The sequence below is a fragment of the Nycticebus coucang genome, chromosome 6 (assembly GCF_027406575.1).
Source record: "Nycticebus coucang isolate mNycCou1 chromosome 6, mNycCou1.pri, whole genome shotgun sequence".
NCBI lineage: Eukaryota > Metazoa > Chordata > Mammalia > Primates > Lorisidae > Nycticebus > Nycticebus coucang.
In genome coordinates this window covers 77318680-77333102 of record NC_069785.1, presented here as the reverse complement: position 1 = coordinate 77333102, position 14423 = coordinate 77318680, and the positions used below count along the sequence as shown (strand labels likewise).

The 14423-nt window shown below is 50.5% G+C and overlaps 1 protein-coding gene across 6 annotated transcripts in view; it reads right to left on the bottom strand.

Moving 5' to 3' along the window:
- ARID3B (AT-rich interaction domain 3B) overlaps nt 1–14423 on the bottom strand; it is a 72151-nt gene that overhangs the window by 11582 nt on the left and 46146 nt on the right. The window contains exons 5-10 of one of the 6 annotated variants that reach the window (XM_053593023.1): nt 13174–13357; nt 9915–10192; nt 9549–9803; nt 7791–7889; nt 6260–6312; nt 3176–5853 (exon numbers count right to left, since the gene is read on the bottom strand). In XM_053593023.1, coding sequence (XP_053448998.1) covers nt 5650–5853; nt 6260–6312; nt 7791–7889; nt 9549–9803; nt 9915–10192; nt 13174–13357 — 1073 coding nt within the window. In that variant the 3' untranslated portion in view covers nt 3176–5649. Of the gene's footprint in view, nt 1–3175; nt 5854–6259; nt 6313–6336; nt 6387–7790; nt 7890–9548; nt 10193–13173; nt 13358–14423 lie in introns of those variants that run through there. The other 5 variants (XM_053593021.1, XM_053593025.1, XM_053593022.1 and 2 more) reach the window with 5 other exon arrangements.

Sequence of the window (14423 nt, the reverse complement as noted above, 5' to 3'; positions counted from 1 at the left end):
GACAGTTCCCAGAAAGTGGAATTGGGAAGGAGATATTCCAATCCAAGAGGCCCTTATTCATAAAAGCATCAACCTGAGTTTTGGGATGGTCAGGAACCCCTTTGTGGGCAGAGCTTCCCAGTTTCAGGCTCTTCTTGAGGCCAGCACGGAGTTCAGCTGCCTTTGGGCTCCTCCACACACTCTGGGGTCCAAGAATAAACCCTTCTTCTCTCTGCTGACATTGGTCCGAGTGGCTTTGGTTAATTGCTCACAGAGCCCTTGCCAGGCAAACACCTCCCAGCGCTGCTCTAGGGAAGCACCTGTCCTCCTGGAAGCCCCGCCCTTGAGCCCCAGACGTCAACCCCTTATCTGCTGCTCCCTCAGTCCCTAGTACCTGGCCCAGCCAACCCCACCCCAGTGAAGGGATCGCCATGGTCCTGTCAAAGCCGCCTGCTCCACCAGCCTCTCGCTTTTTGTCTGTCCCTATACTTACAAGGGTTGCACTTCCCTGTCGCCAAGTGTGGCCTCCTATTCCCTTCCTCTTCCCACTATTCCTGCTTTGTTCCTTCTCTGCTTCTCTCCAGCGGTAATCAAAACCTTCTTAAATGCGTGGGTCACCATTTCCCCTCTCCCTGTCCACAGTGACCTCCGCTCCGCTTCAAAGACTAACGGGCTGTTTGGCAGCCAGGACCCAGGTCTCTCGCTTTCTGCCACCAGGACTTAGTTAAAGGACATTCCTAGCCACACCCCCCATTCCCACTGGCTCTGGGGAGAGCACATGACCCAACTCTGGTCAACAGGAAGCAGCTTGCTGTGTGTAGCCGGGAAAGCGTTTCTTGGAGCTGCTAAGGGCCACCGGTGACCCGGGTTGGGCATAGCAGAGACCTGGAGACAACCATCTTTCCATCCTCTGCCTCCTTCTGGTCGCCAAGCTGGCTTGCGCCATCCCCTCCCTGGACCCCCCCAGCCCTGTTATTCCCTAGATAGGTGACCTTGTGCATATTTCTCTTCTTCAGTTTCTTCATTTATAAAATGAACAAAGCTTACAGCCTCCCAGGACAGTGGGTGGAGTGAGAAATGAGATCATGTGTATGGCACGCTTAGCACTTGCTAGGTTAGGGCAACAGACTCTCGCCTCTGCTGCCACTGAATTACCTGGGATACCTTAGGCTGGTTGCTCCAACTCTGCCTTTTCCCTCATTTGTAAAGTGGGGATAACAGTCTAATTTCACAAACATGTAGAGGATTACATGAGTTAATTTCTGTAAACTGAGAATAGTACATGGCCCACCCTGGTTCAGTAACTAGCAGTTTCACAGCCAAGTTATTACTGTCAGTGCTGTATGAACCTTTCTGGACACAAACCTAATAGTGAAATTACATCCTAGCTCTCAGGCAAGTGCATGATCGGCTTTATTACAGAAGGCCAAAGTTGTTTCCATCATTTACATTGCCCTAGTAGGGCGTGAGACCTCCCGTTGCTCCTCATTCTCGCCAATCTGATGGTGTGAAATGGTTTCTTATGCCCTTCCTTGATCACTAATGAGATCAAGCCATTGGCATTTTCATCTTCTGCAAGAGGGGACATTGCCCCCTTTCCTCAACTCTTCTTTCTGCTTTTGTTTTAATTATTAAGCACAGTGACTCACACCTATTAATCCTAGCACTCTGGGAAACTGAGGCAGAAGGGTCCCTTGAAGTCAGAAGTGCAAGACCAGACTGAGCAAGATGGAAACCTCATCTCTACTAAAAATAGAAAAAATTAGTAGGTGTGGTGGCACTACCAGGAGGTCTGAGACAAGAAGATCACTTGAGCCCAAGAGTTTGAGGTTGCCATGATGATGCCAAAAACTCTAACTTGGGTGCCAAGACACTTGGGAAAAAAAAAACAACAGATAAGCGGGCCAGACACAGTGGCTCACACCTATAATCCTAACACTTTGGGAGGCTGAGGCATGAGGATTACTTGAGCCCAGGAGTTCAAGACCAGCCTGGGCAACATAGCAAAACCATGTCTCTACAAAAAACATTAGGCGGTGCCCATAGCTCACAAAGAGCCCTTGCCAGGCAAACACACCCTAGTGCTGGTGACATATACCCAGATTGGCTGGGTTTAAACCTGGCCCGGGCCAGTTAAACGACAACTGCAACACAAAAAAATAGCCAGGCGTTGTGGCGGGTGCTGTAGTCCCAGCTACTTGGGGGCTGAGGCAAGAGAATCACTTAAGCCCAACCAAGAGTTTGAGGTTGCTGTGAGCTGTGATGCCATAGCACTCTACCCAGGGTGACAAAGTGAGACTGTTTCAAAAATAAAACAAAATAAAATTAAGAGTCCCAGTCATGCTGTATTCTAAAGCAGTGGCCCCAACCTTTTTGGCACCAGAAACCAGTTTCATGAAAGACAATTTTTCCACAGACAGATGTGGGGGTTCTGACAGGTGGTGGAGCTCAGGCATGATGCAAGTGAAGGGGAGTAGCTGTGAATACAGATGAAGCTGTGCTCCTCCTCCTGCCGTGAAGCCTGGGGGTGGAGGACAAAAGTCACCTAGGCTAGAGAGATCCTCTTGCCTCAGCACCTACCATCATACCTAATTTTCCTATTTTTAGTAGAGATGGGGCCTCACTCTTGCTCAGGTTGGTCTTGAACTCCTGAGCTCAAGGGAGCCTGCCACCTTGGCCTCCCAGAGTACAAGGATTACCAGACTGCTTGTCTGGGGACTGCAGTTTTTTTTTGTTTTGTTTTTTGGCCAGGGCTACGTTTGAACCCACCACCTCCAGTATATGGGACCAGCGCCCTACTCCTTGAGCCACAGGCGCCGCCCGGGACTGCAGTTTTAAAGAACTGATCTCTGTCTGGACAACTATGTGTCTCCTGTCTTAAGTGTTTGACCCAGCAAAACCCCAATAAAGGCTTGCTACACCAAGGAGGCAATCTCCTGGCCCTGTGCCTGCCAGGACATTGATGTGATATCACTGGAGTCAGTTTTGGTGACCACAAAATGGCAGAGTACTTTACTAATACAGAAGATAACCTGAGAGTAAGAGCTTTATAGAAAGGAAGGCTAAGTGATGAAAGGGAGAAGGTTCAAGAAAGGAACAAGTTCACTATACCTTTTTTACTCTGAAGAACTTTGCTTTTCCTCTATTACTATTCTGTGGAAGGGTCATTCAAAGCAACCAAGAGAGACCTGCTGTGTGAAGAGGTAGAGGTTTATTGAAATATAAACATTCGAAAACATGTAAGATAGAAAATAACCACAACATATACAGACACTTGCTGCAAGAGGACATCTGAGGTATTTATTCTCTGCCTAGGCTACCCATGTGCTATCACATTTTTCCTGGTTACAATACATATAAGATGGGAAAGGGAAGGGGACAGAGCTGCCCTGGCTAATTGCTGACCAACTGGCCTTTAGGACTGCATTTGTAGGGGAAGCTCTGCTTGGGCCAGGGCTCCACTACTGGGGGGACCTACTGGCACCCCCAATCTCGAGCTTTCTGGCTGAGACCCTGCTGTTGACCTTCAGGGCAGTAAGGGTTTGCTCAGAGGGTGAGTTTGGGTGAGCTGCCTGGGGAAAAGGAAGAGACCAGAAAGACACAGTGTGCTATACCTATGTCCTCTGGGTGGGAAGAGTCCATCCTTTGTGACCAAACCCCTGAGAAAGACACACTGGCCAAATATCTGAGATACTTTCAAGTGGGTCCAGTGCCAGCCAACTGGGGTCCTCACTGGCACCAGATCCAGATGCCTTTCTCTTGCTATACCCTGCACTTGCCCGGCAGGCAAGGCTTCTGAGACCAGAGGAGGGTCAGCCCCTAGTGGACAAGGCTGGATGTGTGCGTGTGTGAGAGTGAGTGTGGAAGGCTGGGGGAGGGAGACAGAAGATGCAGTTCAGCAGAGCTGCAGCTTACCAAGTTGAGGTATCTGTTTTGTGCTCAAGCTTTTGCTTTCCCTTTCCTTTCTGAGACAGACCTGAATGCTGGCTATGTCGCCATGGACGCCTCATGCTACATGTGGTGTCTCCCACCACTGCGGCCCGACAACATCACAGTAGTGGTGTTCTACTGAACACTTCAAGAGTTACTCAGATGAAGTGAGCCTTGAGCAAGAATCCCAGGAGCAACCTGCTCTACCCCAGGTTCAAGAGGAGAGAGAAGCTCTCCCAGCATCGCCATATTCCCTGGGACAGTGCAGGCTCTGGAAAAACCTGCAAGGCCCACGGCCTCCTTGGCCGGCCTGCTCACATCCTGAGCTGGGAATGCTGGGTGAAGGGGAGATGTCCTGACCCCACCCTGGTCAGCTGGAGTCGGGGTGTGTGGCAGGAAATGGGTCAAGGACCCTCTTCTGAACTGGTGCGGTTTCAGGGCCGACCGGCGTAAGCGGGTCTCTCCATTCACCTCCCCTGCCACTGAGATCCCTGAGTTGTCTCCCCTGCCCGCCTCCCCTGCCTATGCGCCGGGGTTCTAGGGAAGGGCCAGAGGGGGTACCAAATCACTTGCTTGGCTTTGGGGGTGATCTGTTTTCATTTCTTTGGTGCTATAACAACAACAATAAAAATCTTAAAAAAAAAAAGTCAGCAAAACATATATAAAAAAGATTTCAGAGATGCAAACACTTCCTGAAGAATCAACATTAATAATTATAAATCTGAGGTATTTCGATGAACCTGACATCGGCACATTTGGGGATGACAGGGCTGAGATGGCCCCATGTAAGGGTAGAGAGCAAGGGGCAAGTGGGGAGCATGAGATCTGGGGGTGGGGGTCAGAAAAGGGGCTGTGTGAAGTGAGTGACAGGGCCTGGGCAGCCTAGAGGCTCTGCCTCCTCCTCATCAGATGCCCAGGGGGCCCTGAAGACTGCCCTCACGTGCTTGTTTTTTTTGAGATAAGAGTCTCACTATGTCGCCCAATAGAGTGCTGTAATATCACAGCTCACAGCAACCTCCAACTCTTGGGCTTAAGTGATTCTCTTCCTTCAGCCTCCCAAGTAGCTTGGACTATAGGCACCCGCCACAGCACCTGGCTATTTTTTTGTTGCAGTTGTTTTAGTTGGCCTGGGCCGGGTTCGAACCCACCACCCTCAGTGTATACGTGTTCCTTCCCCATTAAAGGGGAATAGGGGGTCCTGAGGACTGATTCTAGACCTGAACTAGAGGGACCCATACCCCACAAACCAAGCAGTAGGCAAGGTGGGCTGGGAGGGCCCCATCCCATGCTCAGGAGAGAAGGGCCATGAAGGTTTTAACAGCCAGCCCCACGTGGGACTTATAAACTAGGGCACTGAGCAGGGGAAGAGACTAGTGACCTTGGAGTCATGGCAGAAGGCAGGGGAAAGGAAATAAATTAAAGGGGAAGGGAAAGGAGGGCCTCCAGCCCTGTGTCGGCTTACAGATTGTCGATACACTGTGCCCCGAGATGGGAGGTGGCCGGGGAACCCTAGAGGAAAGCTGGACACCCACAGACCCCACCCAGTTCTCCAGGACAATCCCTGATTGGACAACGCTGCCCTGTCCTGCCCCTCCACCTTCTCTCTGCCTCCAGAGTACAGCAGGACCTGAATGGAGCCTGGACAGACAGACACGTCCAAACTCTCAATGTCTGGCCAGATGGTGTTCAACGTAGGCTCCGTGAGATGAGGTAAATTCTGTGCATCAACTTCCTTCACTCTCAGCAAGAGAGTGGGGAGTAGGAAGCTGGGTCTTGCCTGTCAAAGGGACCAGCTGGTGGAGGGCTCTGTGCTGGGGGTGCCCCGGGATGAGGTAGGACTAGGTGAACAGTGAGAGCTGCTGCTGCTGCTGGTGCTGCTCCCGAGACTCTGGGGAGCAGACCCTGCGATGAGGTGGACCACAGGTTTCTGGGCAAACAGCACACCTGGGTGGGGAAGGAGAAGCAAGAGTAGCAGAGGAGGAGAGAAGGGGTGGCCAGCCCACTTCAACCAGTATGGACTGCTGGCCGAGCCCCCCCACGGCTCTGCAGCAGACACCGTGCAGGGAGTAGCAGAAGTCCCCAGCGCTGTTCTGCCTTCAGGTGCTTCTGAGCTGGCTGAGGGGGACAGACAGGTTGACAATAATTTACAGAAATGTCATAAATGCTCTGAGACAGGTGTACCCAAGGTGTTGTGGGAATACAAAGAGTGTTCTGGAGGACAGGGGAGGGCTGGTCAGTAAAGGCTCCAGGGGGAGAGTGTGTCTGGGCTTTAAGAAGAAAAGTGGCCGAATGAGGGAGTTGACGGCAAGGGCTATGGCTATGTGTGCCTCTCAGGAAGCGCAGGTGTTACCTGGAGGGGTGGTGAGGGCCCTGGAAGTTCTGAGCAGGAGAGGGACATCAGTCCTGAAGTTTAGAACACAGGGAGGGGAAGAAGGAACTGCTCTAACAATGGTGGTGAGGACAGGCGGGAGAGCAAGCTGTGTGGAGAGGGTAAGATGGAAGAAGGGCTCTCAGGAACACCGTCCCTCCATGATCCTGGCAACTGCACTCCCACAGAGAGAGAAGCCGGGGTGTCAGGCAGAGATTTCCAAATGTGCCAGCAACCTGGCATTGCTGCTTCTCTGCACCCTGTCTCATCCGTGATACCTGCGGCAAGTTGCCCGGCAGAGATCCAGGGCATGAGGGGCTCCCCCATAAGGCCTGTAGGATGGTGTTATGAGGCAATGTAGCCCTTAGAATGGGAGCAGGCCCTCAAAAACCACACCACGTGTGGTATAAAGTGCAGCTGCAGGCTCTCAACACTCCCACTCACCAAGCTGTGCTTAACAACAGTCAGTTGGGTTGTTCGAAAGTTCTTCCTGAACCAATGAAATGGAAGTGGGACAAGGACCCAAATTTCTATGAATGCCTTGGAAAGACTTGGAAAAGATGCTAAACTGATCACCAACAAAAAAACTTGCCAACTGAGTGCGGTGGCTCACGCTTGTAATCCTAGCACTTTGGGAGGCCAAGGCAGGTGTATTGCAAGAGCTCACGGGTTTGAGACCAGCCTAAGCAAGAGGTGGTGACCTTCTAACTCCCTAAAAATAGCAGGGCATTATGGCTGGTGTCTGTAGTCCCAGGTACTCGGGAGGTTGAGGCAAAAGAATCACTTGAGCCCAGAGGTTGAGGCAAAAGAATCACTTGAGCCCAGGAGTCTGAGGTTGCTGTGAGCTGTGACCCCAGGGCCCTCTACCAAGGGCAACAAAGTCAGACTCTGTCTTTAAAAAAAAAAAAACCTTGGGGCAGCTCCTGTGGCTCAAGGAGTAGGGCGCTGGCCCCATATACCGGAGGTGCTGGGTTCAAACCCAGCCCCAGCCAAAAAAAAAAAAAAAAAAAAACTCTTGGCAAATTAGGTTGAGAGAGAGGAAACTATGAAAGGCTAGAGGTACAAAATCATAGAAATGTAAGCTGATGTCTTCTGCACGTAGATTCCTTTGCCCGTATCTCAAGTCCTTGGTCCATTTTAAAGAAAGATAATAACAGATAATGTCATATGAGTGTTTTACAAAAGTAAGGGAACAGTGGAACCAGTCAGAGGAAGGAGACCTGTGCATTAGAAGACCAGGAATGGAGAACACTAACTGGCTTTTTCAACCAGTGAACCATCTACTGGTGTAAAAGGATTAGGTGGAGGGCTTCTGTTACTGAGGAGGACCTGTAATGCTGTTAACAATCTGCCGCCTTTACTAATCCAGAACCACTTTACCTTTGGAACCCCAAGACTTGGTATGTACCCTGGGAGGTGTTCAGAGATAAGGGAAACAGGTAGGTCCAGCCAGGGACTAAACTGTGGCTGGTGGTCACTGTGTGGCCCTTCCCTGCAAGCTCTAGGGCCTCACCTGCGTAGGTGGTGCCATCGATGTCCACAGACATGTTAATGCTCCCAATGCTGCTTGTGGTCAGGTTCAAGGCTGCAGCTGAGGCCTCTGCTCTGTCTTCTGCTTGGGAACAAGGAGACAGTAGCCTGGTCAAGCTTTCCATAGCATTCCTGTTCTCACTGATAGGGCCTCATCAGTCTAGCCTCATGCTGTTAGAAAGCACCTGTGTAACCTCCTGAGCATACGATCTGGCAGCAGAACCTGAGCTTGTCCACCTCCTGTTGCTGGCTTCCTACTCTGAACCAGTTCACTTCCCCAACTCTTACTCTCAGAGAAAAGGAGGCTGAGCCGGGTGGCGCCTGTGGCTCAGTGGGTAGGGCGCCAGCCCTATACCAAGGGTGGCGGGTTTAAACCCAGCCCTGGCCAAACTGCAACAAAAAATAGCTGGGCGTTGTGGAACGCCGGGCGCCTGTAGTCCCAGCTACTCGGGAGGCTGAGGCAAGAGAATCGCCTAAGCCCAGGAGTTAGAGGTTGCTGTGAGCTGTGATGCCACAGTACTCTACCGAGGCCAACAAAGTGAGACTCTATCTCTAAAATAAATAAATAAATAAATAGACAAATAAATAAATAAATAAAAGGAGGCTGAGCCCAGCTCCATAGCTGTGCAGCAACACAACCCAATTAGACGAATCCTAACCCAGCACCCACCACACATCAGGCCCAGGAAATCAGAGATCAGTAAGACCCACCCCCAACTTGAGGACTTGCCTTGACTCCCTCCCCCTTGACTCTGAGTCCCTCTGGTAGAGAGGCCAACATCCCGAGCACCTGGCCCTCCATGCCCACCTGGGCAGCTGCCTCTGCACATAGGGCCTCTGCCTCTCACCACACAGAGGCTAGAATGTATTCTTCCGGGTGAGCTGCCCTTTCTACCAGCCCCTTTGCTCTGAGGGTGGTGACCTCCTAACTCCCTTCTGATCCTAAAGGCTGCCTCGGAATGTGCACCAGCTCCCTTTCTACACGTGCTTATTCAGGTTTGCTCTGAGGCTGAGTCACGGGCAGGAATGGCAAAAAGAATGTGAGGGGGGAAAGGGAGAGAAGGAATGAAGGAAACAGAGTACGTGGCTTGAAGAAGAGAAGGTGGAGCACTAGAAAATTGCAAGGGGGGGTGGGGGAAGATGTTGGTTAATGCTGCCAAACTTGCATTTCCTCCTTCCCTCTTATGTTCCCGAGGGTCACTGGTGGCCTATCCAGTGACCTGTGCAGCCCGAGGTAACCCTGGCCCCTTGCAGAGCCTCAGGAGTGACAATGCTGTCTTCCTCCCAGGCCTGCCCCAGTGCCCTGCTCTGCCTACATCCAGTGAGGCACTGAGGTGAAGGTTGAGCCTTTTCACAGATCAAAAGGCTGGTGGGAGAGAAAAGCACCAGCAGCTGTCTCTGGAGGATTCTGGCTCCCCCTCCTTGAGCAATTGCTTTTTCTCTAGCAATTGCTAGAGAATAGGGCACTGCCTAAGGCAATCTGCGGTTCCCTAGAAAACAACCTCAGCTTTGAGAACTGAGGTCTCAGTGGCCCCAGAAACCACAGGTCACTCTCTTCTGGCCTCTAGACCCTTCTGGGGGCCTTGAAGCCAGAACCTAGAGGGGCCCTTTCCAGGTAAGGGGTGTGACCTCACGCTGCCCCAGCCCCCACCTGTCCCAGGAGGTAAATGTGAATGGGCCTCCAAAGGAGCCAGTACTTGGCCCTGTCAGAAGGGAGGAGCACTCCCTGTGTCTGGCTCACCCCTGCCATTGATCCTGATCTTCATGGGCAGCTGCCGCGCCATGCTGAAGAAGTTGCGCTGGAAAGCCTGCTGGACCAGGCGCTGCTCCTCCTCGGACAGTCTTGATGCCTTCTTCTCAGGAGGCTCCCCTGCTTCCAGCCGCTCCCGTAGCTGCTCCAGCGTGGCAGTCCGGGTACTGGCCTGCTGGCCTGTCAAAGTCACAGGCACAGCCAGGCGATTTGGCACAGGCACTGTTGCCATGGGGACTCCATCACCTGCAAAGGAACTGAAGCTGGACCAATCCACAGTTGACCCTCTCACCCAAAACCTCCAATCCTGGACACAGGGCTCCTTTCTTCCCTTCCTCCCCCAAGGACCCTGCTCACCTTTCCTGAGAGTGGTTGCTGGGGGTATCCGAGGGCTGCTAGTATTGGTGCCACTGCTGGAGCCAAACCCAAGGATGGGGAAGCGGATTTTGGGTGGGGAAAGAAGGGAAGGGGCCCCGGCGGTGGCGGCAGCAGCAGCGGGTGAGTAGCCAAACAGGGCAGAGCTGTAGCTGGGCCGCCGGCCCTCCCTCCGGTTACCGTCAATGGCTGCCTGGAGCTCGGCTGGCGAGCTCAGGGCTTTCTTCTCACACTCATAGGCATATAGATATTTCATGTACCTGTAGGGAAGGACGGAAGCAAGAACAATCCAAAACACAACATCCCACACCTCCCTGTTTAGGTGATGAGTCTCTGGAAGCCATCTCTGTTGGGCAGCCTCTAGGGCACTGTTGGTGTGCTTAGCAGAAGAGTCCAGGTGACTGGACACTATGGCTCAGCTCTTCTTATTGCTACTTGGTCCAAAACATTGCTCAAATTTGAAGCATTGTTCATTAAGGAAAATAAGTAACGATCTACGAATGGATTAGTAAAATTGTGGTATATGTACACCACGGAATATTATGCAGCCTTAAAGAAAGATGGAGACTTTACCTCTTTTATGTTTACATGGATGGAGCTAGAACATATTCTTCTTAGTAAAGTATCTCAAGAATGGAAGAAAAAGTATCCAATGTACTTAGCCCTACTATGAAACTAATTTATGGCTTTCATATGAAAGCTATAACCTAAGAATATGGGGAAGGGGGAGAGGGAGCGGAGGGGGAGGATGGGCAGAGGGAGGGTGATTGGTGGGATCACACCTACAGTGCATCTTACGAGGGTACATGTGAAACTTAGTAAATGTAGAATATAAACATCTTAACACAATAACTAAGAAAATGCCAGGAAGGCTATGTTAACCAGTGTGATGAAAACATGTCAAATGGTCTATAAAACCAGTGTATGGAGCCATGATTGCATTAATGTACACAGCTATGATTTAATAGTAAAAAAAAAAAAAAAAAGAAAAGAAGTTAACACCTCAGTTGACATCATCACATTTGTTTTAGTGGCTTTTCAGTGCCCTGGGAGAAGTTAGTCCCACATTTTGGGATGTCTTCCTGGCTCCTTGATCCCTTAACCATTCCGACCCAGGCTAGTCAGATGAACAATGCTTTCCACTGTGCATGGTACTTAGATGTGCTGTCCTATACTTTGTGTTATATGCCCCAAGAAACCGGTTTTTACCCATGAACCTTGCTATTCTGGTTATAGCCCTGCCCCCAACTTCTGCTGGAATAGTTTCAATGGATAAAACTTTCTCGGGAAAAGGGAACACTTCTACACTGCTGGTGGGAATGCAAATTAATACATTCCTTTTGGAAAGATGTTTAGAGAACACTTAGAGATCTAAAAATAGATCTGCCATTCAATCCTATAATTCCTCTACTAGGTATATACCCAGAAGACAAAAAATCACATTATAACAAAGATATTTGTACCAGAATGTTTATTGCAGCCCAATTCATAATTGCTAAGTCATGGAAAAAGCCCAAGAGCCCATCGATCCACGAATGAATTAATAAATTGTGGTATGTGTACACCATGGAATATTATGCAGTCTTAAAGAAAGATGGAGACTTTACCTCTTTCATGTTTACATGGATGGAGCTGGAACATGTTCTTCTTAGTAAAGTATCTCAAGAATGGAAGAAAAAGTATCCAATGTACTTAGCCCTACTATGAAACTAATTTATGGCTTTCATATGAAAGCTATTACCCAGTTATAACCTAAGAATATGGGGAAGGGGGAGAGGGAGGGGAGGGAGAGCGGAGGATGGGCGGAGGGAGGGTGATTGGTGGGATTACTCCTATGGTGTGCATCTTACAAGGGTACATGTGAAACTTAGTAAACCAGTGTGATGAAAACATGTCAAATGGTCTATAAAATCAGTGTATGGTGCCCCATGATCACATTAATGTACACAGCTATGATTTAATTAAAAAAAAAAAAAAACCAAAAAAAAAAAAAAAAAAAAAACACCTTTCTTGTGTGGTGCCTATAGCTCAGTGGGTAGGGTGCCAGCCAAATACACCTAGGCTGGCGAGTTCAAACCCGGCCTGGGCCACCTAAAACAACAATGACAAATGCAACAAAAAAATAGCCGGGTGTTGTGGTAGGCGCCTGTAGTCCCAGCTACTTGGGAGGCTGAGGGAAGAGAATCGCTTAAGCCTAAGAGTTTGAGGTTGCTGTGAGCTGTGACGCCATGGCACTCTACCCAGGACAACAGCTTGAGACTTGTCTCAAAAAATAAATAAATAAAACCCTTCTGCTTTTCAATAAGGCCACAACATGCTACTTAATGGATATGTCAGCTGTTCATTCCACATTCTTACAGAGCAACTTCAAGAACATTCCAGAAAAGTAGATTCTCCTCTGGCCCTCATTCTCCTGTGCTACTTTGTTTTCATGCTTCCATAACCCTTGTAATTAACTCAAATGACAACCAAAATAGGCTGTCAATCCCATGGGACAGTCTGCTTGCCCTCCTCTGGGTCCTCTGCTGGTGGAAGACAAGAGAAACGTCAGGTAAGAAAGGGCCTCTCAGGGCAGCGCCTGTGGCTCAGTGAGTAGGGCGCCGGCTCCATATGCCGAGGGTGGTGGGTTCAAACCCAGTCCCGGCCAAACTGCAACCAAAAAATAGCCGGGCGTTGTGGCGGGCGCCTGTAGTCCCAGCTGCTCGGGAGACTGAGGCAGGAGAATCGCGTAAGCCCAAGAGTTAGAGGTTGCTGTGAGCCGTGTGACGCCACGGCACTCTACCGAGGGCGGTACAGTGAGACTCTGTCTCTACAAAAGAAAAAAAAAAAAAAAAAAAAAGAAAGGCCTCTCAGGCTAGAGGTCAGTTTGGACAGTGATGTACTAGAAAGAGCACTGACTTCAGGGATGGAAGCCCAGCTCTGAATCTCACCTCTTCTACTTGCAGCTGGGAATGGCCTTGGCCAAGTTATTTAACCTAGAAGACAGAGACGCACCTAAGAACTTCACAGGGTTGAGTGTGAGGTTTAAAGGAAACAGAATGCTGAATGCCAGCATGTGGGAGGCACTGGCAAAACGGTAGCTCTCATCATTACTTACTTGGTCTGGTGATGGATGCATCTCAGAAAGCTCCCAAGTTTGTCTTGCTAACTGTACAATGGAATTTCCTTCCTTCCTCTCCTCTAGGCTAACACATCCCCTTTCTCCAGCCTTAACTTCCTCCCCCCAGGCCTGGCCACTTACTGGGTCCTGAGGGTAAAGGCGGCGCTGGTGATGGACGTGGGCAGGTTCAGGCCTTTGGTGATCTCCCTCCAGATCTTCTTGTTGATGATCTCCACCAGGCCCCCCTTCTCGGTCACCAGCTTATACAGCATGTACAGGTCCAGGATCTGCTTGGCCATAATGGGGATTCGGTTGATGGGGGTCCCTGTGGTTGCCCAACAAGAGAAATAGAGGGTTGTGTCATCATTGAGCCGAGAAAGAAGGCATCTGTGTGCGGTCACCTTTGGCTGAGTGGAGATAATGCTCATGAATCTGCTTAGAAGTGTAATTTGACTCCAGCTCCCCAAACCTGAAGGCTATGAAACAGCTGTCAGTTCCCTGGAGAATGTGTGGAAGGACAGGCCCACCTCACAGCCTGTGTGTGGCCTTTGGCAAAACACTTAGTCCTTCTGGTCCCGTTTTCCCATCTATAAATAAGAGGGCTAGACTAGATGATTTCAAAGATTGGCTTTTGTTTGTTCCTAACAGTATAATTCCAGACTATTTCCCAAAGATGTGGCAACTCACACTCCACTGGAGCCTTCAGACTTCGTGCAGGGCCTGCCTCCTCTAGGAAGCTGGACTCCCTAGGAGAGGAGGCATTCCTCGCCTTGTCCGTCACCCACCTGGACAGCCCCTGGGCTGCTCCCTGGTAGCTCTCAGCTGAGTTTCTAACAGTGCTCACTTGCATTCCACCTGCTCTCCGGCTCCTACTGCAGGATGCAGAAATGGTGTCTTTATCTCCTGTGGGCCTGACATGTCAAAGGAGCTGCTGGACCCACTGGTCTCCAAGGGAATGAGAAGCCACTCAACAATTCTCTCCCCCACTAATCACGCTATCCCCTCCCTGGCCTCTGAGAGAGGGAGGGTCAGAGCAGCTTCCGCCTACTGGCCCCAAGGGGAAGTGAGAGAAGCCAGGGACTTGATTAGGAAACCTGGCACCGACCAGAAAGGGCTACTAATGAGCACCAGGGGACAGAGGGAGGGCGGGGCTGGGCCCTTTCACAGCCGGCTGGGATCCTTGTCAGGAGGCATGATGGATGACTGTCATTTGGCAGCCTCAGGATTAATGATCTGGAGGTCAGAGGGGAGAATTCCACAGGGAAGGGTCACCGTCCGGGGCAGGGTATGAGACTTGTTGCCTTTTGATGGCAACTCCTTTTACTGTACACAGGCTGCTGCTCTTCTGTCTCCCCCCTTCCTGATGAGGCCTCATGAGCTGCCTGGCAGAC